At 35.5% G+C, this 27,488-nt stretch overlaps 1 protein-coding gene across 3 annotated transcripts in view; it reads right to left on the reverse strand.

The window, feature by feature from the left end:
* The window catches only part of sema5a (sema domain, seven thrombospondin repeats (type 1 and type 1-like), transmembrane domain (TM) and short cytoplasmic domain, (semaphorin) 5A), a 196,038-nt gene that overhangs the window by 73,964 nt on the left and 94,586 nt on the right, over positions 1 to 27,488 (reverse strand). For all 3 annotated transcript variants that reach the window (XR_007139559.1, XM_027169818.2, XM_027169808.2), the window contains exons 7-12: positions 19,568 to 19,781; positions 15,518 to 15,803; positions 13,115 to 13,250; positions 4,899 to 5,103; positions 527 to 614; positions 300 to 419 (exon numbers count right to left, since the gene is read on the reverse strand). Coding sequence is in view for 2 of the 3 variants with exons in the window: in XM_027169818.2 (XP_027025619.1) it covers positions 300 to 419; positions 527 to 614; positions 4,899 to 5,103; positions 13,115 to 13,250; positions 15,518 to 15,803; positions 19,568 to 19,781 (1,049 nt within the window). In the remaining variant the exon portion in view is untranslated. The remainder of the gene's footprint in view (positions 1 to 299; positions 420 to 526; positions 615 to 4,898; positions 5,104 to 13,114; positions 13,251 to 15,517; positions 15,804 to 19,567; positions 19,782 to 27,488) is intronic.

The following is a 27,488-nucleotide window of genomic DNA, read 5'->3' on the forward strand; positions in this document are numbered from 1 at the left end:
TTATTTGTGACCTCAGTCGAGTTCGATCTCTGTAGTGACAATTACTACCTTAAATTTTGAACAAGATCCTAAATTTTAAGGGAACAAGGCTTGAATTTCTTTAATGAATGAATGTAAATGCATGTACTGTATGTGAAAATGAGGAATAAAACATGAACATATTCATATCGCATCACATCAACAGTAGTTTAATAGGTATTCCATTTTGTTACTTGGTGCAGCCCAGTTGGCTAATTATTCACAGCACAAAAAAGGTAGTCACACGTGGTTTTGTACTAGTAGTGCATGTCTAGACTTACTCTCTGGATTTGTGGAAATTGCAGCGCATGAGCGGGATTTTGATAACCTGATCTCTGACCCCCACAAAAAGCTCGCTACGGCTCTGCAAGATGAGTAGGCTCAGGATCGGTTCTCTCCTCCTGTAGAGGAAATCACATTTATTGTAGCTCGTAGCTCAGACTGCATACTAGAAAATTTATTTAATCAAATGTACTAGCAATTACTGAGTTTTTTTTCCCTTCTGTACCTGGAGGGAAAAAGCTCAATTTCATCCAGCAAACAGCTGCCTGTGGTTCGGTTAAGTGGAGAGAGAACCTTCTTAATGGTGCCATAATCTGTGACAGACAGACAGAGAGACAGAGAAAGAAACAATAAACAAGAGACATGTAAAAATAGTTTTCAGTTAGATACTTTGGATTTACTCATATTGGCTGCTCAAAACATAATTTGACTAGAACCGAACTGAACTGAGCTGAATTTAACATGCTGGTTCATAGAGTATGCAATAATAAGCAATAAAACAATAATACAATGTTTTAAAGCATCATGATGCAACCATTAATAAGATATGTACTGTAAAGCCTATTGAAAAGGAAGAGGAACTCTAATGAACAGGAACAGCATCTCTAAGGACTACTAAACTGTAACGGCAACTCGGCAAGAGGCAACAAGCGCATCTGAGATATCATAAATTAAAAGGAAATGCGTTTTTGTTATCTCAAGTACATTGTTGATGTGTTTAGCAAGCAGGAAAAACTAATGGCTTTTGATCATCTTAAATGATGTGAACAGGAAGAGCAACACAAAAGATTTTAGTATACATGAATTATCTCTGGTGTGCAGAACAAACCACTATCTCTAATCTCTATCAAAAATAAGAACATTATCTATTTGACTTATAAGCAGGAAGAAGAACTTCACTGACTTTATAATTTAAATAGAAAGAGCATAATGAATGCCTTTACTAAACAGGAACAGGAATATAACTTGGGGACAGAAGAAGAGAAGGAAAAATGTAGTGCTGCTAAACAGGAATTGCAACTCGAGTGAACATCTCAACATTTCTGGTAAATAGTTAAAGCATATCTAGCATCTCTAGTAATAAGTAAGAGCTTTTCTAATTTCCAACAAGCAGGGAGAACATTAACTAGAGGAAAAGCAACTCTGGTGAACAAGAAGTGTCTATAGTGAACAGGAAGAACAAATCTATTGACTATAGTAAAGAAAAACATCTCTGTTGTTCCGAGTGAACAGAAAGAACATCTTTAACATTACTAGTGAGCAGTTAGGACACCCTTAATGACACTTCTGAGCAGGAAAAACATCATTAATGACTATTTAACAGGAAGGACACCTTTAAAGATTCTAGTGAACAGAAAGGACATCCTTAGTGGTTCTAGTGAGCAGGAAGGACATCCTTATGGGCTCTAGTGAGCAGGAAGGACAACCTAAATGAATCTATTTAACAGGAAGGGCAACTTTAAAGATTCTAGTGAACAGAAAGGTCATCCTTAGTGGCTTAAGTGAGCAGGAAGGACAACCTAAATGAATCTATTTAACAGGCAGGACATCTTTAAAGATTCTAGTGAACAGAAAGGACATCCTTAGTGGTTCTAGTGAGCAGGAAGGACATCCTTATGGGCTCTAGTGAGCAGGAAGGACAACCTAAATGAATCTATTTAACAGGTAGGGCAACTTTAAAGATTCTAGTGAACAGAAAGGACATCCTTAGTGGTTCTAGTGAGCAGGAAGGACAACCTAAATGAATCTATTTAACAGGAAGGACATCTTTAAAGATTCTAGTGAACAGTAAGGACATCCTTAGTGGTTCTAGTGAGCAGGAAGGACAACCTAAATGAATCTATTTAACAGGTAGGGCAACTTTAAAGATTCTAGTGAACAGAAAGGACATCCTTAGTGGTTCTAGTGAGCAGGAAGGACAACCTAAATGAATCTATTTAACAGGAAGGACAACTTTAAAGATTCTAGTGAACAGTAAGGACATCCTTAGTGGTTCTAGTGAGCAGGAAGGACATCCTTATGGGCTCTAGTGAGCAGGAAGGACAACCTAAGTGAATCTATTTAACAGGTAATGCAACTTTAAAGATTCTAGTGAACAGAAAGGACATCCTTAGTGGTTCTAGTGAGCAGGAAGGACATCCTTATGGGCTCTAGTGAGCAGGAAGGACAACCTAAATGAATCTATTTAACAGGTAGGGCAACTTTAAAGATTCTAGTGAACAGAAAGGACATCCTTAGTGGTTCTAGTGAGCAGGAAAGACATCCTTATGGGCTCTAGTGAGCAGGAAGGACAACCTAAATGAATCTATTTAACAGGAAGGGCAACTTTAAAGATTCTAGTGAACAGAAAGGACATCTTAATGACTCTACTGTATGAACAAAACCATCTTTTGTGAATTTAGTGAACCGTATGAATGTCTCTAATGACTTTGATGAACAAAATATGCATGTCTAATAGGATCAGTGACAAAACAGCTATGACACTTATTAACTAAAGTCAAAGAAATCAATCTTTTCCTTCACACAATAGCAGATACTCTTGAAAATGAGACTACTGTTGAGTAAAAACTGAGTTAAACTGGTGTGTTAAAATGTGCATGATTTTCAGCAGGGAAGCATTATCTGCAAAACAGTCATTAGCTTCTTGCAAACAGCCTTTTGTGAAGTCTAAAAAAGACCGAATTAGCAGCAGAATCACCTTTCAGACTTAAGCTCACACAATAATTCATCTTTTTTATTTTTTTATTTTTAGCTTTTTATGTGTGGAAGTACTTGGAGCTTATTCAATGGCCTCACATTATCATGAAGAATGGATGGATTATTGAGTTCAATACCGCAGATATTATCCAAGGGAGTATTTACTCTTGATCTTATTTTCAGCTTCATAGAGCTTTAAAGGTATTTTTTATGGAACATATATCGTAAGTGTAGAGACCATTGATTTTTAGACCCTGCATGAAGCATCGATTTGGTTGATAGCCCTGTCGAACACAGCTTTAGCATGGTGCAGTACTGAAATCTGCCCACAAAATTACCCAGCCTCGGTGCCTATCGAAGTGCGAGCTTAATGCAGAAACAAGAGCATTAGGAACTGAGATTTATTTGACATGATTACACGAATATCTGTAATTACCCATAAGTGCATGTGAAAAAATGGATTCAGATTTTTTTTTATGAATTATTGCAGAATATCTCTGAATGTTAACACATTATAAGATCCTCCTTAAAACAGTTTGTCTACAAATCAAACTGACAGGAAACAAATTAAACAAGTGAACTGAAAGAACTGACTATTTCTAACATAAAGGAAAAGCATCTGTGAAATATCTAGTGAACCGGAGGAACATGAGGAGCAGGAAGACGCCTCAGAAGACTCTACTGAACTGGAAAAGCATCTATAATGGTTCTAGTAATCCAGAAAAAACACCAGAACAAGAAGAGCAAAGCTCAAGTGTACAGGAAGAGCGTCTCTATTGACTAATAGGAACAGTAAGAGCATCCCACACATCGAGTGGAAAGGTAGAGAGTGTCTATTACCTGAAATGCAAAAGCATCTGTTTTCAGTTCACCTTTCTAGTGAACAGAAATGGCATCTCTGATGTGTCTCAGAATAAGAAAGAGCATTGAAAATTACTTGTAATGTATGAATTATACAACAAGAGAACCTGCAATCTACGTTGGGAGCAGAAAGTGCACCAGTAACGTATGGAGCAAACAAGAAGAGCGCTTACAATCGATGTGGTGAACAGGTATAATGTATGTATTGACCAAAACGAGCTGTGAGAGACCAATGACTCTCAGAAAAAAAGATCACGGTATACAGAAAGGCTTCTCAAACTTTCATACAGTAGATGATAACAGGAGGGCATCCCTAATATCTCTAGTGATGCTGAATAACATTACGTATGTACCTAATGAAATCGAAGAGCATCTCTGATGTTTCTATTGATCAGGAAGATCCTGAGTTATAGTTTGTCTAGTGAACAGGAAGAGCATGACTTATAGTATTTCTAACAAACAGGGAGAACATTAATATGTTTAGTGAACAAGAAGAGCTTCATGCATTTATCTGGTAAAGCAGAAGAACAGCCCTACTGCCTCCAATGAACAGGAAAAAGTGCATTTAATGAACAGAAACAGCATCTCTAACATACTGTATGTAGTAAACAAGCTGAGAATCTTGAATGTCTCTAGTGAACAGGAAGAACATCTGCAATGTCTTTAATGAACAAAAACAGAACATTTCTCACAGCATTTGTGAGCAGTGGCATCTTTAGTGTCATCGCTGAACAGGAAGAGTATCTCTAAGGACTAGTGATCTAGTGAAAGAGCATCTGTAATGAACAAGGTGATCTCTTACATCTCTAATGAACAGAACAGCATTTTTAATGACTTGAATTAACATGCGAATGTCAATTAAAGAAGGATATTACTCCTGTGACAGTAGTGATGTTAGAGTGATTTTACAACTTCACCTAAACCAACTACACACACTTGTTTATTCGTATCCAGACTAATTATATAGAAACTGGTGGGTAGAAGGGTACATAAAGCCTAGGATATAAATCAGATTTGTGGGCAGTGATTTAGGATCATACCTGTTGCCAAGTAGATGATGTGGTAGAGTGCATCTTTTCCCTGCACAACATCTACAGCAACGTGAGAGAAACGGACATTATCCTCCATGAAGTAGGGCACAGGGACGATGGGCTGTACCACTTCATGCATCAGGATGAACTTCTGAGCATCTTGCAGGTTCCTCTCGGTTAGATTCACGTAGGAGCCGTAATCTATTGTCCCACACTGAAGAAGAGAGAGAGAGAGAGAGAGAGAGAGAGAGAGAGAGAGAGAGAGAGAGAGAGAGAGAGAGAGAGAGAGAGAGAAATATGTTATTATAATCTTCATCATCATTATCAATATCGTCATCAATTCAGTCTCAAAGAAAACAAAGCACATTTCCAAAAAACAAATACAATAGAAGAGCAATATAGAATACAAGCTCTGACATGAAACACATATTTATATACTGCAGACTTTAATGCTGAGTCATCAGCCTACAATATTAAGATAAAGATTGGTATGAAAGTGGCCTAGTCAGCTTTACTGAATGTCAGCTTAATATTTCAGCCTGAAACAGCTCATGTTTTGGCATCGGTTAACATTCATATTTAGTGAACGTTCTGACCGCTACAAAGTTCGAGTGAAAATCTCGAATGAAAAGTGTCAATGCAAACGGTATATAATAAACAAGGACAAGTGGCCAACCATGTGCCGAAATGTTTGAGTGAGCACAATGCATAAAAATCATGCAGGCCGAGAGCTTCACTTCACGTGAAATATCAGAATGCTGAAAAATTGATTTCACTGACAAAAAGGTCAGAGAGTCTGGGTGGAATCTTTTTATAAACTGGTGACCTTCTGGGATGGAGACAGAATAGTGTCAATTGGTGTAGATAGTGTAAATAATGTAAACAGTTTAATCATGCTAAGGCTATGGGTTGGTGATTGGAAGGTTGGTGGTAAAAGCTTCCACTGCTGGGCCTGTGACCTTCTTTGAGTGCTGTATCTTAGCTGACCCTCTGCTCTGACCCGGGCTTCCTAACAAGCTGGGACATGTGAAGAAAAGCATTTCATTGAGCTGCAATGTGCATTTGACAAATAAAGACTTCTTTTTTTTATTTTCTAGTAGGAAAACAAAAACAACAACAAAAAAGATGCAAAGAGCAGCAGTTCTGCAGGTGTAAGGACTGGACAGGAAATTTGAATAATCTCAAAATGCATGCATATGATGAAATGCATCAAAAGTCCAAAGGCTTCTTTGTAACCAAAGAAAGGGTACAGACCTGAACTACCTATTGTAGTTTAAACCTTTTAATGGGCTTGATATCATATCATATCATATCATATCATATCATATCATATCATATCATATCATATCTGTCAGTTCTTGATTTTTGCATTAAATTACTGCCAGTCATGACTTTTCTTTTCATAATTCCTCACCGATCTCATGTAAACCCAAGACATAACAAACACCAGAATAATGATTTTATGTATTTGAATACTGGCACTCAGTATTCAATCAGTTAACCAGATAATCCAATAACATCTCTAGCTGACAGCAGAAGCAGACCTGATGGATAAGATCAAACTATTCCATAGCCAGAGGCTGATAATGAAGAAAGTGCAATCACTCTTGAACTTTAACCAGGACCGTGGAACAGACATGAGTAATTGGTTGGAGGACGGAAGAGGCTTTACAAATAAATCAATAAGGAGAAACTGAATTATCTTGTGAGTGGGGCAAAGGAGGTGTCTGCAGTGTGTCACAGACTATAGAGTGAATTAGGTCTATGTCATTTTAAAATAGTTTATCATAGGGAACCCCTTAGGCCCTTCCAGAGCTTCATGAAAGACCTGTGGAATTTCTGTTTGTAAAGCCGAATTCTAGGGTGTATTATTTTTTTCATTTTGGTTGGAAATAAAAGGACTAAAATATTCAAAAAATGAAACTATCCATTCGGGATTTGTTTTCTCTTTGCTTTTATAAGTTGATCCAGATAAGAGCTACGTTACTGATTAGGATGGAATGTCTTACACCTTATAACATAATTAGGAATTTACATTACAGACCAACAATTATATTTTTGATCAGAAGACAGAAACATCCATCATCCAGGCTTCTAGAAAGCCAACATTTCTCATGAATTTACTTTATGCAATCATACATTTTACACAGGTTTCACAGCCAATTGCCACGTCTATGCTGAGAGCGTAAGTCGTGCAGGTTAATGAAATAGCGAGTTATATGTCCATTAGAGCAGACATTAAATATTATTTTTTTGATGATATTTTTTATTGTAATTTTCTCAAAATTTTCGGTGATGAAATTTATCACAGTGCTATAATAGCAGAGGGAAGACAGGCAGAAATGTTTGTAGACTTGCTGTCAGTGAAGCTAAAATGAACATAATTAGTAATATCCTGTCAGTGCCAATGTTAACGCTGACTCATTGACGCGTTATTTAACCAATTAACTAAATGCCTAGAGCCATGAGAGTTTCTCCAGTTGTAGATACAGAGCTGTCATTTATACACAGGAATAATGTTCATGAACAATTTCCTCTGTCCTTCCCTTTCATTTCATTATTGCTGTTAAAACAGAACAGCCTCCAGACACAAATGAGGACAGGCTTCAGTGATTCTGTCTACCTGTGTACTCTAACCACAGTGCATTAACAAGTGCAGACATCACCAACGGGCTCTAACTGCTTCACATCAATCATAATTTGTGCCAGTAATTTTACTGGGTTTATGTCATAACCATAATTGCATGTTTCTCCACTTTAGTGGTAAGAAATGGTAGGAAATTCTTCAGTATTAAAATATCAATGGTCATAGCGAGGTTTAGATACAAATGGCTGACAAATTAAAGTAATAAATAGTTATAGTGAAGTGTTAGACTATCAGAAGGCACAGAACAGCTTGAATGCTTTCCACAGACTCTACAAGTCTTTGGAAATGTAATGGACAGATGAACAGCATTCTTTCAATTGATATTCCCTGATGATGGTTTATTTAGCACTGTCTATCCAGAATTCCTCCTGGGTGTTCAACTGGGTTGAAATCTTCTGACTGTGATGGACATAGCATGTGATTTCCATGCTTTACATCCTTATCAGGTCATTCAGTAAGACCTTATGCCTTGTGGTTAGGGTTGGTGTCATCCCAGAAGAGAAATGGTTCATTTATAATATTGATTTGCATTTTCACTTTGCTGTAATGATACAAGTGGACCTAAAAGCAGTCAACAGTCCGTGGGTGAAATGCTGTGATGGGGCTAGAAAAAGATTATATATCAGATCCTCATTTATCAGTGTAGATAGAGTTGTGGAAAAAAGCCTGCATATTCATTCGGGCACTGGTGGTTGAAGTTGGGCAGGGGTAGTTCAAGTTGGGCAGTGGTGGTTAAAGTTTTGCAGTGGTGGTTAAAGTTGGGCAGGGGTGGTTTAAGTTTTGCAGTGGTGGTTAAAGTTGGGCAGGGGTGGTTTAAGTTTTGCTGTGGTGGTTAAATTTGGACAGTGGTGGTTTAAGTTGGGCAGTGGTTCAAGTCCTAGCACTGCCAAGCTGCCACTGTTGGGCCTTGAGCAAGGCCCTTAACCCTCACTACTCCAGGGGTGCTGAATCATGGCTGAACCTTCACCCTTACCCGACCCTCCAAAGTTGGGATATGTAAAGAAAGCATTTCATTGTCATATAATGTATATATGACAAAATAATGGCTTTTATCTTATAATTAAAATAGAAGAAACAAAACTGAAGAAAACAAAGCAGAAAGAACAGGTGATGTGGATCGAAAAGTTTTATTGACTAGCACTAAGAATCCAAAACATCTTTTGCGCTCTACTCAGAACTTTCAAAGTACTGCAGATTGCCAGACGCTCAGCTAAGCCACGGACTGACTCTTTGGGAGGCTATAAGTGAGTGTCTGATGCGGCAGCGTTAAGGCAACTGAGTGTGGAGAGTATTACCTAGCACCACAGGAGCCTCCAACATCCTGATTTAGACGTGTGCATTGGGGATGGGGAAAAAAGTTTGCTGGATCTGTTTTTATTTTCATGGAGGTAGGAGCAGACAGTCAGATATGGAGCTTGACATTTTGAGGAAATAGAACTAAGTTCATTAGAACATTTTGTATGGGAAGCACAGACAAATTTAGACACATTTTCTGCAAGTCAAAATTCTATTTGGTGCCAGCAAAATCAGTACACTCTTCTACCCTGAAGCATCAACTAACAAGAACAGCTTTATTCCAATTAATAAGTCAAGTCAAGCCAAGAAGCTTTTATTGTCATTTCAACCATATATAGCTGTTGCAAAAGACAGTAAAATGAGATAACAAAAACAGAGCCAAGGACTTAATAAGCATCAACAAGACAGACTTTGTTAAGCTTTCTTGATAATCGGTTTATTCAGTTAGTCATTAAGAGGTAGACATTAACACTATGTAATATACTGTCTCGTACATTGTCAAAGCAATGATGGATTTGGTCCAGTCTTAAGTGACCATGACTAGGTACAAAATTGTAATCTTTCATTTTTAAGCAAGCTATAGGAAAGCTCACTAGTTGCCACAACGCCATTTTTAATTCTGTGTAAAAACAGCCTAAAGAATGTACTGTATGCACAGAGGTCATTGGTTGTTCACTTTATACATGGCCTTCTGGAAAATCCTGTAAATTTGTAAATGTAAATGTTGGAAACACTTCAGTATGAAATGACCCATCAGCACATTTCCCCTGTAACTACACAAATGAACAAAAGGAAAATCATAAGTGATGGAGCGATCAAGAGACAGAATAAGTTAAGAAAAATGTTGCTCAGAAAACAGGATGCTCAGGAAAGGTTCAGTTTCATATAAGTTTAAATAAATCCCTCTCTGTTTTAAATAATGTGCCATGGACATATGGAGATAACATCTGAAAAAAGTGGAGGCTGATTTGCTATCAGGGTGTCCAAAGAGCTGTATCTTTCACATAAACAAAATAGCATATGTTTCCTAATTTTGAATATCTGCTTGATTGAATATTTAATTTTGGGTAACAAAAAGTGCAAGCTAGAGTCAATGTAAATATGTAAATTTAGCATCTGCAAAGTGAATATCTAAACTTTAGTCTCTAGATGCATGGCGGTAAATTAAAGCAAACTGAAAGGTAGGCATTAGTTTTTTATTATTTAATTCTCTGGGTTTTAATACTGAGAAGGACTATTAATATATTAAGTATTCCCTTGAAGCAGGAATACACCAAGGATGAAACTCCAATCCTTTGCAGGACACCATGTACAGACAATCACACATTAATTCCCACCTGGGGAAGTTTGGCATAGCCTGTTCAATTCATCATATTTTTGGAAGCTGAGAGGAAACCCACATGGACAAAGGATAACATGTACAGAAAATATACACAGACAGCAACCTGATCTCAGGTTTGAAACCCTGGAGCTGTGAAGTGGCCACGCTCTTCATTCCGTCACCCACCAGTCCAACCCCACTATACTACTTTGAAGTAACGACAGGAATCACACTGGCATTACAACACAAATTTCTCTGGCTGATTGAGTGCAGAACTTTTAGTTTAAGCTTTCTGCTTTCATTTCTGGTCCCTGTGTAATCAACCTCAATCAGCAAAGAAATAATTTAAATAGTGCACGCTCCATGTTGCCCTTTCATGCTTGGAATAGACAGCTACTAGTTTTACATCGTGCAGGAAGCCATAAATCCGAGGCTCGTAAATCTTTGCTCTCCAATGCTGACAAATTCTTGATGAAGATGTCACGGAGGCTGAGATAAAGTGAGGCCCGAATGCTCGCCAAACAGCAAACCCCCTCCCAGGAGAGAAGTTTTTTTTTCTCTGCATGTCAGCTGCTGCAACTCTATTATCTCCTCCGACAGGATTCTCAAATTCAGCTGATCCAGTACAAAAAAATTAATACATGCTGAGGAGACAGTTTTATTTAAAAGGGAGTCAAAAGCATATGAGGAGGCTCAGAGTCTCCAGATGGCCACGGGTCTCAGAGCGAATTAAAGTGCATTAAAAGGCTCAGCGTCAGCCGAGTTAGCTGACTTGCTATCATTTAAACTCCTGCCATTGAGCCTTAGTGCTTTATACAGAACACACACACTTTCTCCAAACCATCATTCTAAATCCCAAAGTCCCTCCAGTCTGACTGTGTGAGAACACTGATTTTGAGGAGCAAATTAAGGGCACTTCTTCAGCAATCACTGTAGTTAAATGATCAGAAAAAGCAGAACATGGAGGTGGCCTTTTTTTATTAGCCCCTTTGTCATAGTAAATTTTCTGCTACTGGCTTTTATAAGGTGAGTACCTTATTAAAGCATCTCTCAGTGATCCGAAAGAAATGTTCCTGGGATACACTTCGGATACACGTTGACCCTCGCCAACATAAAGGGGCTACTGAATGAATGAATGGATTATAATAAAAAGTTGTCTGTAGCATGGTGTTTGAATGCTAATCATCCAGGAGTCACAGTACAACCAGTAGTTAAGGTTTCCTCAACAAAAATTATTCATTGCATAAGTTAACAGTGACATACAGTTGAATATGAACACATTTTAAATCACGTTAGCAAAGCAACATGCAAATTTTAATTAATTAATGTTTTTTTTGTAAATAGAACGAATCAAATAAGCCAAATAATAGATATTTGATGATATCTATGAGTAAAAAAAAGTCTGCAATGACCAAAATTGAATGCCATAATTAGTATATTTATGGCAGAGTCATAAAAGTCAGAAATGGTGCTGATGGCGAGTACAAATGAGTAAAACATATGTGTTCAGCTGATTCCGTTGTAATTTAATTTAACTCAAATGTAGGTAACATTTATACTAACATTCACAGGTCATTAACTTTATTACTTTGTTAACAATACTGCAAGTGTGTTTATTGTGATGTTTATGGTTTGTAAAGATTAACTGATGAAATAAATAATGTTTGATAAGGAAACCTTAATATGCTACCTAATCAAAATTCACCTCATAAAGAACCACATTCCTGAATACAATTGGACCAGATGTAAAGCTGTAAAAGCGGGTATTAAAGGACGTATTGTCTTAATTGACTCAATTAAGAAGCCAAGACACACAAGCAAAGCCAGACGGAGGTGTGTGTAGTGAAAGGTTAAAATGGTCTGCGTTGACATTTTGCATTCCTTTTTGCATTAATTTAATGTTCTTCAGCATTTAGCTGCCAGTAGTTTGCAAAAGCCAAGATCAGGACCTGCTTTATTAGACTAATTATCTAACTAATGCAAAGCTTTAGTAAGTTCAGACAGGTCATCAGTCAATTAAACAGAATAAATAATGGTATAAGCGAAAAGTGGTGAGTGGTGGTGGTGGGTACAATGAAGTGGGGAGTACAAATATAGTTGTGAAGACAAAATTCATATAAAACACATATAACTAGTCTACAGACTATAAGCAAACTAGTCTCCTGTTTGCATCTCTGCCATCATGACCAGCCACTTCTGATGGATGCTATAAATTCATTGTGCAGTGCTGCATGCTGCATGCTAATAAACATGGTCTTGGTTTGTCCTAAGCTTTTTTAAGTGTTCTGCATTAATGCAGTCCTAACGCACACCACAGGTCTTGACAAGATGCCAAGTGAACCTTTCTGGCAAGCTTTCAAAAAAATAAATTGCCTCCTATTTGTATTTGTATAAAACACACACAGTTATATCCCAGATATACTGTATATCATAATACAGAAGATTAGATAGATAGATAGATAGATAGATAGATAGATAGATAGATAGATAGATAGATAGATAGATAGATAGATAGATAGATAGATAGATTTATTGTCATTGCATAGCACAGGTACAGTATATAGCAACGAAATACCATATATAGGTCAGATTTGATTTAATTAATTTGATTAAGTATCCAATATTCAAACTGTGTTTGCTGTTATATGTGTAATTATGGTAATCATAATTAATTGTAATGCTAATCATGGTGTCCATGTTAGTTCTGTCAATTATATACAGCAGGTTCCTACCCATCCTTTACATGGTGAATGAAGTGTGGAGCTAATCCAAATATAGATTTTGGGACTTTATTTGTTTTTGCAAATATCTCTAAATAAAATCTATTATTCAGCTCCTGTATTTCACTACATTAATTTGTATTCCTCTGTGTAAAATTAGATGATTTTTTTTTTTTAAAGAGCTCTTGGAAGTGGACTTTAGAACTTAAGTGCATTGTGCTTGAGTTTGCTGATTTCTCACCTGGAAGTCCGGGTTGGGGTTTGGATAAGGAAGCCATGCTGAACGTGAGTTCTCTTGATATTTAAAAGGCCCACTGAACACTTGGGTAATAGCGCTCAGGTTGAAGGCACACACTGCCGAGGCAGCAATGCTGTTCCTGAGGGAGAAGGGAGACAGAAAGGAGTCTCAGACACCCGCTCATGCACACCCACTCCCACACTGTCCATTATCAGTACATCAGAGGCTCTAATGTGAAAAAATGGGTCGGTCTGCTGCTGGCTCTCACACAAAGCAACATTTAAGGGCCATTAAATACACTGAAAACCATATTGTCTTTACATACAAGTCTTTTAGGAATATTCAAATCTTTCTGCTTTCAGTCTTTACTAGTATAATCATATCATATAAAAATCTCTTTCATCTGAGCTCTGAAAAATATAGTTATGATTACATCTCTTAAAGGACTTTGATCCCTTGTATAGAAAAACATCTAGCACTCTCTGAGGAACCTTAAATATTTAACGTTTTCAGAATATCCTCTTTAGAAATTTGGAACTGTTAACCATCGAAAGAAACCCTTGAGGAAAGGTTGTTATTAATATAGATATAAATAACTTCTTGAGTGTCATTTGTCTTGAGGCTTGTAGCTTAACACATATATATCCATTTTATAGCTCTAGATAAAAGATTGTCATTTAAATCACTGTGCTATTGAGCAATTTGGCCTCTAAACTTTTCCTTCCTTTTTTGGCTATAAATCTAAAGAGGTGACTATATGTATATAATCCAAACAGAACAAGAATGCTATTAGCTATGTCTGCCAGTTAAATATCTTATGTATCCGTTGTTGCTTTAAAGGTTTCCAAAACATTAGATTGTGTAATATGTAATTTTGTAATTTGTTTACTGTTACTCAAAGAATTAGCTGGCAAATATTCTATGCATAGATCAGATAGCTTAGCATGCTACATTATACTTTAAACTGTATACTTATTTGAATAGCCCAGTTAACATGAGATACAAAAATTGTATCTCATGTTAACAGGTCAACTAGTTTTAACAATGAAGCAAGTACACTAAATTTGTCAAGATTATTAAATCAAGAAGCTTAGATTATTAGAAGCAAGAAGCAAGATTATTAAAACAAGAATAAACAATTATGAAGAAAACTTAAAAATCCTGCCATGTTAGCAACAGACAATTTTTTAAGAGTCTAGATTATTAACGTAAGAGAAAGTAAAAATCCTCCCAGAAATCCTCTCAGGTCAGTTTCCATTTATGACATTTATGAATAGAACTTAAAAGTCCTCTTAAAATCTTGTCAGGTTAGCATATGTTAGTATAAACTAACAGAGAATAAACTTATCAGTCAAGATTATTAACACGAAATGTAATTAGATTAGCTCATGTTTGTAGACTAGTTTTCACAGTTTTCAATGATTATTAACATTGTTGAAGAGAATTAAAAAATATTCTAAGAATTCATATCAGGTTAGCTTATATTAGCATGTTTTTAACAATAAAATGATTAACATTTATAAATAGAACTTATTAGTCTATTTGAAATCGTCAGGTTAGCTCATGTTTGCAAGTGGAATAGTTTTACAAGACATAGTTGTTAGCATTTATAAAGCCAATGTAAAAATCCTCTCAGAATCCCTCTCAGGTTAGCTTGTTAGCAAGACTGACTTTAACAGTCAAGATTAGTAACATTTATGAACAACATAACTATTGTCTCGGGTTAACTCATGTTAGCAATTTGACTAGCTTTTAAGTAAAAATTATTATAAGAAAAGATCCTTTTAAAGTCTATAAATGCAGTGATGAAATATAAATTGTACATTTTATTAAAATATAAGATAAATAAATGTATCACTGACTTCCTAATTCCTACTTAGAACCTCACACTTCTATTATTGCATCCATGACCTTCAGTAATCAGCAGGATGGCCATTAGTAAAGTGCATTCTGTTGGAAAAAACTTTTTTTTCTTTTCAGATGTCTTGTGTTAGACAAGATGACGAAATACAGCACATTCATTTTATGTTACTTACTTTTAGACTATATCTATTAATACAGACAGTTTGTTTGGTTTGTACATAGAATAAGACAAAAAACTGCAACTTTTTATACGAAGTACCAAAACTCTGAATACCCAAGAAATATTAATCATTTATTCATTACTAATAATTTTTTTAATAGTTTAAAAGAACAGAAAGTAAGACAAAGCAATTTTGTCCTGCTTCTTTGAAATTGAGAGAAACACAAATTCCCCAAACACATGATATTCATTCCAATATCCCTCTTTATATTTTCACATCATCAATCCTATTACATTGTCAGTGATATATGCTGGTTTTTGGTATTGTACCGAGACCTTTTTTTGTTTCTACATAACAGTAGATTAAAGCAGCTTGTACTCACACATTAGTGGTGAAGATGCCATACAGGAGTTCAAGCTCTGGTAGGAAGAAAGTTCCTTGCAGCTCGTTGTAGGTGAATGGGATTTCTCCGGGTCTTGAGCAGTTTAGTCTTGCCTTCATGAAAGTGGTCCAGGTGTCCTCCAATAAGAACCGGCCGCCGATGTCGTTCTTACACACACGTGCTGCACGGGAAAAAACTGTCCTTCCACAGTCGTGCTCCACCGCATTCTCCCGGAAAAAGAAGTAGGTGAAGTTTCCAATGTCGTATGAGGACACAAAGTTAGGCTCTGAGTGGAAAAAAAAAACTACCATTAAAGTCATATTGGAATATATACAATAACCTAAATGTTCCTTGAAAATCACAATATATACTGTACAATATTATGTACTATATACAATGGGTTTCAAAAATTCAATTTTCATTACAAAAATTATATCATTGACAATAACTTGATCCAAATGAATGTCAGAGTTTCTAAATGTATAGAATGTAAATTTATTTCTTTAATAACAGTGTGAACCCAAGTGTCAGAGATCAGATTCATCCTAGTGTTGTCTGGCCAATGTTTTAGTCACAAACTTGCATTTACTTAAATATAATCCTAGAAATAATGCATATTTTGTTAATTTCCAATTTTAAATGAAAAATTTCATAGATTTTCAATATGGTCTCTAGATTTTTGACAACATAAGTATCTATAGAAATTTTTTTTTTCATGTTAGCAGGTCGACTAGCTTAACACAGAAGCAACTACACTAATTTGTAGTCAAGATTATTAACATTTGTAAAGAAAATGTAAAAATCCTGTCAAGTTAGCAACAGAAGAATTTTCCAAGTCAAGATTGTCAAAATTGTTGAGAGGACTTTTACTGTGTCTTTATGAAGGTTAAACCTGATAAAGACAAAGTAAAAATCTTAGCAATTTTGTCAGGTTAGCAAATGTTATCATGTGGAAGAGTTGAAACAGTCAAGATTATGAACATTATGAAGTATCTACAGTCAGTCTATCTGTCTATAAGACACCATAGTATCTATATCTGTATTGTACCTGTATTGTATCTCTCTCTCTCTCTCTCTCTCTCTCCCTCTGTATCGGCCATCTTCCATATACCTGAACTAATAGATGTTGCCTCTGATTGACTACTGTCACTGTGATTGACAGGAAAGCACACAGAGAGCAAAGAGCAGGCAATTATTTCTCTCTAGGCTCCCAGGCACAGATCTCTGTATAGATTTTTTTTTTTTACTGGAGCTAATATAGCTAACACCAAAGTGCAAATAGTTATCAGTTTAGCACTGCACAAACTGCATGCATGTAAAGTTAGAGTTAACGCTAATCCATGCTATTCTCATTAGATAACAAGTGTGTATGAATATATGTGGGGTTAGAAATCAGAAAAAGGAGAAAATAGGACACCTGAAATCACTCTTCCAAACACTAATATTTACTCTCTGGGTCAATCTTGAGATGGGTAAAAGATAAATAATATATGTTTTTAATATAGGTGACACCAGTGAGGTTCGACCACATTTTGTTTGTTTTTTTATTTATTCTTTATTTTTGCAGTCACAATATATTTACACTACATTTTTTTTACCATTTCCAATCCTCACAGTTTAAAAAATTCTAATTCTCTTCTGTTTGACTTTATTTTTTAACACAGTCAAAAAAGTATTTCACTGTATATCATGCATGATTGTGTATGTACTGTAACCAATATATACGTACGTGTGTGTGTGTGTGTGTGTGTATATATATATATATATATATATATATGTATATATATATATATATATATGTATATATATATATATATAAAATATCATCCATGCATCCAGTTTTGATCTCAACAGAAGGGTTAACCTTCGTAGTGCTGTGTCATTTGTATTAGCAGTAAGACATTTTTATTAATCTCTCACCAAGGTAATAGACATCCTCATTAATCAAAATGAACATAAAGGTTAAGATGAGGAATAGCTAAAAGAAGTGCACTCATCTAATTATCTCATAGGAGCCACTTTTCAATATTAATCAGCACATGTGATCACACCTAATTCCAGCAGCCTGTTTGTGTTAGTGCTGCTTTAATTTCCGTTTAAATGCAAGAGCTCCTTTTGGTTCGACCTATACAATCGTCAGGAGGAGTGATGAACAAAATCAATTTGCAATAAAATAAAAATTTATTAAACCGTTTTCAGGGGGCTAAGGCATACGGCTTGCATTTGGTCTCTAATTTATTTTTCCAATTACCTTTTAATGGGAAATATCTTTTAATAAAATCCTGCACTGACAGAACAGTGGCTGAAGCAGTTGACCTCTTCGTTCTGCTACCATCTGGACATGACGGTTTGACGTGGAAAGATCAAACAATTTGAAAAGCCGGGGCTAATTTGGTTGGTCTGTCTGAAAGCAAATGTCACTGCCCTGACCTTCACAGAAACTGGGGGAATAATTAAAGGCGTGTGCTGTTGGTGGAACAAAGTTATCCTAGGGTTCCACCATTCCCTTTACACTGTTTGTGAGTATAATGTTTAGCTTGAAAGATGATGCAGGATACAAGTGCTGCAAAGCATGATAATTAGGATCAATCTAAAGCTGGTACATCAGCGTATGATCAGAAATGATCACAGTAGGACAGGGTTATCAAGGGTAGCTCTATTATCAGCGGTCTAGATGGACAAGCTGAGGGCAAAACCAAAAAAGAAAAATGTCTCTATTAAACTAAGGAACTTGAGAACGTTTTGTGAACTATGTACTGTAAACCCAAACATCCTCTTCACCCACTGTATTTAGTTTTTCAGATTCTTTTGATCCAACAGATTTATATTTCATACAGATGTTAGCAAGTGATAACAACTGACATTGAGCAGGTGAGTTCCACATACCAGTGAGGATTTAATACAGAAAGGATTTAGGTCACAAACATGACTCCTGTGATAAGGACTATTCAGAAATTCTGCAAGAGTCCAGCAGTTAAGTTGTGTCAAGCTTATGTGGGATAGAGAACTTGGACTGTATTTTTCTTGCATGATATTGTCTCAAGCCAGAAACAATGTTAAGTTCAGCATCACTGTCAGCGTCACAGTTTGATGTAACCATAATACAGTATGTTACTCTGTGTAATATGTGTGTTCTGGGCTGTAAAGACCCTTGAAAAACTATGGGATGCATTTGAGGCCAATGTTAAATACATATTTATGACATTATTTATTGATTAGGAATATCATTACTTCAAAAGGTGTTTTTGATCATGGAAAATATCAGAGGATTGCATTATAATCTGAGAGTTTTCAAGTCCAATTTCATAGAGTTTTCCATTTTTCTTTTAATAGATAAAATTCAAAACAACACAACACTTTAGAGATGAAAGAGGTGATTTAGAGTATTTTCTTATAGCAACAGTAATGAAAATATTGTCATTTATGGTCAAAAAGGAGAAAGACATCAATATGTCAATAGGTCTTCTTTTATTTGTTACACTATTTTTTTATTTTTTATTTTTGCTGGATTAATCACCATGAACTTCTATCTGGAGTGCATCACCCAGAGTATTATCGTATATAATAAATAAGAAATATGTCTATAGAAAACTTGAAATGTCTAATTTTCAATCAAATAAATAAAATAAAAAATTCTATATGTACTTCTGTACTATAGGTACAGTTTCTCTGTCTCTGCTCATTAGCTTATTAGTGTAACAGATAGGTGCTTGGTCAGCTTCTCCTTCAACAAATTGAAAGGCGAGCAGACTGAATTAGAAAATGAGAAATAGGTGAGAAATGCTGGACTCTTGCTTAAAAAGTACAACTTCATAAAAAATGTATGAGAGTTTTCACAAGAATTGGCTGAATCACTTCACTTCTCATTCACAATGATTACATTTCTAAATTTCTATAATTTTATTTCTTTTTTTTATTGCTATGATTTCTATTTCATGGATTATTTTTCAGATAGATTTAGAAGATATTTAAGCTCACTGGGTTAAATGAATACATATTCAAGCCACTGTAGCTACAGTTCAGATTGAATATACTACTCCATTGCCTTACCGTTAAGCCATTTGGAGTTGTACTGAGCTGTGCGAAGTGGAGGAAGGCCTCCTAGGCTGCGGTAAATCGCAGGATCTCGGCCAGAAAAGTCCATAGCGGTCGCGGCATACAGCTCTCCACTGGAGGTAATAAGTGCTGTGGAGTTATGGAGGGGGTTGTAGGGGCAACGAGCCATGCCGCTGATCTGGTCATGGATCTCTGTTATATTGGTCAACTGGAGAGAGAGAGAGAGAGAGAGAGAGAGAGAGAGAGAGAGAGAGAGAGAGAGAGAGAGAGAGAGAGCACATAACAAAATTGTAATATCTCATTACAAGTATTATGGTTGCATTAACCATATAATTAGAAGGTTTTCAATCCTTCCAGTTTGATATCTCTGTTTAATTTTATTTTTCTACTTATACAATAGACTTCCAGGCTGATTAAACAGCTTAATCTTTTTTTTTTTTTTTTTTGTCAGGCTTTATTTTTTAAAATACACTGTACATTCAACATAAGTGTGTACTGTATTTTTAAACCTGAGCTGTTGTGTGTAAACAGTTGACCTTCTCTCTATTCAAACTTTTCAAGCGTGCAGAAAAGCACCAATCTTAATAACTTTATAACGAGTTATTAGATAAAGCTACATGTACATTTAGTCATTTGGTAGATAGTCTGGTCAAGAAAGGAAAAGATGAAAAATTCTGAAAAGAATGATGGAAAAATGGTTGAATGTGGAATTCAAATCATGTTACAACACAGAGCCAGTTACAGTAAGTGAACTCAGCTGGAAGCATCACATATGAGAACTTCAAGAGGTTTTGAACCAGGTAGCAATCTGAAATACCCATAGAGGACACACGGCATATAAAAGCAGGCTGGAAAGCAGACTAGTACAATGGCTTAAACACTGAGCTACCACAAGACAGCCACAACCAACTATCACTACCTGTAACATTACCTGCTACCACTACTTGCTCACCATTATTTATTTTTGCACAACACTGCAGGACAGAAATGCACAAAATATCTATCAGTGTAATGACTATACTTCTCCCCCATACACTGTACTTTTACTATATCAATAATCCTATGTCATCTCTAATAAGCTCTCATTAGCACAGACCAATAGTCTGAATCCTTTAATTGGAATGATTTGTTATAATACAACTATAGAAATTGGTGACCATCTTCAGCGGTTTGTGAGAGTAATATGTAGCTTGGAAGAAGGTGCAGGACACAAGTGCTGGAAAGCATGTTTATTAGCATCAATTTAACACTGGTACATCAGCTAATGATCAGAACACAGGTGAACAGGGTTATCAAGGGTAGCTCTATAATCAGCAGTCTAGACAGACAAGCGAAGGGCTGAACCAAAAAGAAAAAAGCTTCTATTAAACTAAGGGACTTGAGAGCTTTTTGTAAACTACAAAAACATCCCCTTCACCTTCTGTGTTCAGTTTTTTAGACTCTTCTGATGCCATACTGTATATTGATATGACATTGATTCCAAGTGACACTGAGCATGTATTCGGAGTTCCGTGTACCGGTGAGGATTGAACAGTAATGTGAAAATTTAACCCTTGAGCTTAAAAGTAACCCCTGACATAAACAGTGCTCAGAAATTCAAAAATTCCAGGGTTAAGCACAAGTGATGACGGGTCTCAGGTTAGCATGAAGGTGAAATTATACTTTTTAATTTGTATTAAATTTAATTTTATTTTTCCTGCATAATACTGAATCAAATTTCAGCACATCATTAAATAATTTAACAAAATTTGCTGGAAAACATTCAATGTTTAAGGATCTATTTGTATAGAATTATTAACAATGAAATGGTCTCAGTGCTGCTTTACAGAACATAAGAAAAAAATTACAAATGGTTTAACTATTATACAAATATTAGTATTATAAAAAAGTTCAAGCTTAATATTAGACTAATATAGTTCCAGGGAAAGATGAAAGATGACTGTATTACAAACATTTTGTCTTATTTTATTTGGTTATTTTATTTTTATGGCAGACAGCTGATAAAACATTTGCTTGCTTGTATGGTTGTGTATGTGGTAGGATATGGGGGAGGTGGTAGCCTACTGTAATGTTTAAGGTGTTGGACTACTGATTGGAAGGTCATGAGTTCGACTCCCAGGTCCACCAAGCCATTGCTGGGCCCCTGAGCAAGGCCCTTAAACCTCAATTGCTCAGTTGTATAAATTGAAATAAAATGTAAGTTTTTCTGGATAAGGATGTCTGCCTAATTCCAGAAATGTAAATATATGTGGCAAATAGAATTTAAATGAAAAGCAGTCTGATGCTGTATTGTTTGCTTAGGAGGAAGGTGTCAGAAATAATAACCAATGCTGTGTGTCATCACTGTAGCAGTTTTAAGAGTTATACATTTTAATCTGATTCCTGAGCTTAGCAATTAAGCATAAAAAGATAAAAAACTGTGGACCAAGATCTGAGACCTGTGGAACTTCAATGATGCAGCTGGTGAAGTAATGAAACTGAATTTCTCTCGAATAAACACAGTAATCGATACTGTAGATGTAATGAAAAGCTAAAAGCCAGGGCTGACTTTAGCTCCCGATGCCTAAGGCAGCAGGAATGGAGATAAGGGTCTGGTGACTCACAATGTCAAAGGCAGCTGATGGGTCGAGAAAAATGAGGAGTACACCTTTCTCTGGAGGGTAGTTTCCTCCACTTCAAGAGGAATTTTATTTGGAGAGGGAAGAGACACGAATTAGTATTGGAAAGGAGGGAAATGGCTGGATATCTATTTATCTATCTATATATATATATATATATATATATTTGTGAGAAACAAATTAAGGAAAGGGCGAGGCTAACACTCGTGAAAACAAAACAAAAATATAGGCACATTGTACAAGACAAACAAAGCGAGCCAGAATGTCCCCCTGGTGTTCAGGCAGAGAATAGTCAGAGCTGTAATGACAGTATATCTTTATAGCTAGAGAACTGCATGAAAACAAACAAACAAAAATGTTTATCCTATGGTTCCACCTTTCCCATTACAATGTACTTTATTATATCAGTAGTCCTACATCGTCTCTAATAAACTCTGATTAGCACTGACCAAAAGGATTCAGGAGTACTGACTTGCACATAATTAAAATAATTTATCTCTCAGAGGAGTGGCCAGTGTCAACATTTTTATCTTGCTACTTGGCATTAATGGTCCACACACACACACACACACACACACACACACACACACACACACACACACACACACACACACACACACACACACACACACGCATCTGGTGACATTTATTGGGTAAAGTAGAAGCTAGTATGAAAGGTATTTGATATTTGTGGGTATTAAGTAAAAATGACTTACAAACATGTAAGTGAAAAGATTCATTCGATTCTTTTCGAGTTTTTTGCTGTATCCATAAACATTAATTTACTTCTGACAACTGGGCTCCAGCTACACACTGTATTCATTTGCAAAGTCATTATTAATCATATTTGGCTTAGAGATGCACAATCTTTTAGCTTTCACCAAAGGACAAACTGGAGACACAAATATGTTCCCTGTATTTGGAAATAAATAACATAACCAGTGCTGGCAGACCCAATAATGCAATTGGTCTGTATTAAATAGAAACTGAGAAACTTGTCAGAATAATTTAGGACACGTTGTGTCTAACTAAAGAAATTCAATTACAGCTCAAAATAAAACAGAATCAATCAGAGCATAAATGCTAGCGTCTACACATTTTATAGGCATCTCTTCACTATTATGAGCAAAATTGCAGGCTAATGGCTTTTCCGATTCTACAATAAAATCCGAGGCTGTTTTCTTAAAGTGCATAATGCACTTGGAACATACTGCCAAAACAGTATTTTTTCAGGCAACACTTTATCTGAAGCCCATCTTCACATAAACTTATCTTAAATATGTGTTAATCTTTATATGTAACACATTTGTAATAATATATGCAAAATGTTTCTAACTGCATTTGTTCATTTCCAGTTTTTGCTGTAGTGTAGTGTATGGCTATCAATCTGGACTAAACTAAAATAGAAATGATTGCAAAACACGAAGAGCATGAAGTGCAGTAATTTTTGTTTCTAAAATAGTAAAACAGTTTGTTTCGTGTTACAGAGAAACCAGAAAGCCCAAAAGGCTCTTAGTATGAACGAGTATAAAGCCATCAGACTTGTCAGCTGTTACAGAAAATTAATCAGCCATTTTCTGACCAATCAGATTTGAGAATTCATCTGCATTTATTGTGATTAGTGTGATTAAAGTGAAAAATATCGACACGTATTCATGCATTTATAGCTTGAAACCTGTTTTTGGGTCATATTAATAACCCAATGCTTATTCAGACAGCTCCTTGCATACTTAGGTTTATTTTTAGTTTTTTTGAGCCACACTTATAGGTTTGGAGCTTGCAGGAATTGTTTGAGATTTCACCATTGCTATCAGGTACAGTTGAGCTGCTCCACTTTTGCCTTTATAGGCAGGCATGAGGGAATTAAATCTAATACAGCAGCTACAAGAAGCCAGTGAAGTGGACTTACATAGGTGACCTTAAAAAGTCCGATGACAAGTTCAAAGCATTTTTTGACGTTTTGAAGACCTAATAGAAAATGTAGGAAGACCAACCAGAAGCTAAAAGTCATGTGATGATAAGGAACAGAAATAAGAATCTGTGTTGATTATTTTATGAGCCATAGCAACTAGCAGGATGCAAGTGCTGGTGCTCAACGTAATTACTGTTGGCAGTTCAGTAAACACTGTTAGCGGAGATGGATAATAAAATCCAATTCATAATCAGAACATTCGGAAAGTAGTAAACGGTAAAATTAAGAAGTACAGAGATCTATATACAGAAAACAAGGCTTGGACTTAGTGATATAAAGGCTTAATATGATTTAACAACCCTATTACAAAAGAGTAGGGTAATATACAGATATTAAAGCAATGAGCAAAATGTGCTGTCATGGTAAATATGACTGGAAACCATGGCAGCTGTTACTGTTGTTTTAATATTCCATTAATTTTTAGTCTTATATAAATAGTTTCTTGAACTCTTTACATTAATTTTCACTGTAGAGACAATCTTTGCTGCCCATGTCACATTTTTCTCTTATTTCTCTTTATCTTGTTTAATCTAGATAATAAGATTAAACAAGATAAATCTAAATAATCTAGAATTTTTATTCTGTTAATTCTTATTTCTTTTATTATTTGTTATTTCCTTTACCATTAATTATGTTTACCTTCTGCTCTACGTTTATGTTCAGTAAAGCTGCTTTGAGACAATGTCTATTGTAAAAAGCGCTATACAAATAAACCTGAATTGAATTGAATTGAATTGTTTGTTTCCACCGAAATTATGGGGACTGGACACATTTTGACAGAGATCTCTACAGTTGAGCGATCGTGTACACTAGTCCACAAAACAGCAAATTACCAATAGAAAAAATGTTGTGTAGTGCCAGCAATTCTGAAAATGTTCAATTCTCGTAGTGTTCGGTTGGCATAAGAAATTAAACACGATCAGTTAACAAACAAAAGGATGAACAGCGGTGCGTTGAAACAAGACCAAATTATTCCTGGTACTGTGTATTTAGGATTTAAATACGTAATTGTTCCATAACGGGGTATAGCGGAAGCTTGTACAGGCCAGAGGTGTGAGATCATACTAAAAATCTGGGATTTTGAGGGTAAATAAACAGAAAGATTTAGAATTTTGAAATTCTATGAAATATCAGATTTATTTTGGGAACCTTTTCCTTACCGTCGATGCATGTTTTCAATTGACACGCTAATGGATTTGATCTAAAATGCATCGAGTGCTCAATGTTGTTAACTTCTGTCATGTTACACCCCACAGTGGTGCTTAATGAATCATATGAGAATCATACTGTATGAGTAGACACTCATGGCTTTAAGCATTTGTAGTTTTTCATTTCCGCAATATATTCATAGAAAATATATATATATATATATATATATATATATATATATATATATATATATATATATATATATATATATATATATATAAGGCGATACCTTCACATTCACAGACTTCTGAACAAGCACTTGGGGTTCAATTTCAATTTCAATGTAATTTCAAACTATATATATATATATATATATCACAGACTGCCTTTAAATTATGCTTTATCCTATTGTTTAATATTTTTTTCTGTTCTGTATTCTTATTCTGTCTTTCTTTTTGCTCATTAAAATATCTGTCTCAACCTGAATAAGGCAAATTTCTAGTAAATGAATCCGACCACTACATTCCATTCGGTTTAGCTAGTGCAACTGCTGTCCTTTAGATAAACACTTTATAAATCTGTCTTACAGGAAGCTCGTATTCTGTGTCGCCTCACTCGGATGTGTTTATCTCCCAAGCAGCTGATGGCCACAACACTCGCCCTGTGTGATTGGTGTAAAGGAGGGATTATCTCAAATCCTGGCTCACAGAAGGCCTGGAAGTCTTTCAGCTTCCTTCAGCTTCCTTAGAGCTAATTTATTTGCCAGGAAAGCCTGGGGTGAGTTTGTACGTTTGGCTACAGGAGGTGTCGTTTGCATGTCTTCGCAGGATGGGTGAGAAAAAATGAAAAGAGGGCTTTCATTTTTGATGGAACACCTTCACAATGCTAGCGTCTGGCATCCCTTGCGGATACAACACAACTGCTGTAATGCATATTAAGAGGAGGAGCTGAAAGATACGCTTCACACTCGGGCAGCTGTGTTTAGGCTACATTGAGCGGCTTTCCATTAAAAGAATCCGATTCACCAATCACGTCGGCAGGGCACACATGAGCAAGTAAACTTCTCATGCTTCGCAAGGACGGAGTTTTTGAATAACCAGTTTGTTACCGATATAAAGGCCTTGAGTGTCCACGATTTAGATATTAAGAAAACTTTTCTTTAAAACTATTCATTTTACAACATGATGATGATGATGTACAAGCCGGAGTATCAATATGCTTTGTATTCATTTGTCCTCGAGATTAAAAAATGTCCTTGTTCACAAAAGAAATATAAAGAGAATGTTAAGCAAGAGACAAGATAAGGGTCAATGATACGGCTCATACTCTGGCAACGGTGACTGTGTTACACTCAGCCGCATGATAAAGACTCACAAAAGTATTTAAAACTTTTCAGAATTCAAAAGGACAGCTTCTGAATTCACAATGTGCATGAGAAATGGAGATACTGAATGCCTAATATTAAATAACAGACAAGCAGTTATATAATTTATTTAGAAATTAAACACTAGTTGCCTGTCAACTCAGTTTCTACTGCTTGGTTGCTGATACTGTACTGGATACTGGCTCCTTGGGGTTCTGTATAGAACTGTATAGAATTCTAAAAAAAAAAAAAATAAAAAAAAATTCTAAAAAATGCTCAGTGTGTAAGGTGAAATAAATTACATTACCATTTGGAATTTTGTGAGATGTTTTAAAATAACATGTTTATGGTTTACACATCGTATAAAAATTTTTGAATGTAGTTCAGAAAAATTCAGTAATTAAAACTAAAATGATAGAAAACCAAAATAACTTTTGATGTTATTATATTATATTTTTTCATAACACAATCTTGTTTTTAGCTCTTGATTTCTAATTAATAATAATAATGATAATGATAATGATGATGATGATAATAATAATAATAATAATAATAATAATAATAATAATAATAATAATAATAATAATAATAATAATAATAATAATAATCTAGCCACAGGCATTTCAAGCAAGTCACTTTTGTTACCGGTCCCAAGCCCAGATAAATAGAGAGAGTCACGTGAGGAAGGGCATCCGGTGTAAAATGTGTCAAATTTAAATATGTAACATGTGTATATAACATAAACATAAATATGCAACAAGACAGTAGTAAGACCAGCTATGCTGTATGGTTTAGAGACTGTAGCAGTAAGGA

The sequence above is a fragment of the Tachysurus fulvidraco genome, chromosome 25, assembly GCF_022655615.1.
Source record: "Tachysurus fulvidraco isolate hzauxx_2018 chromosome 25, HZAU_PFXX_2.0, whole genome shotgun sequence".
NCBI lineage: Eukaryota > Metazoa > Chordata > Actinopteri > Siluriformes > Bagridae > Tachysurus > Tachysurus fulvidraco.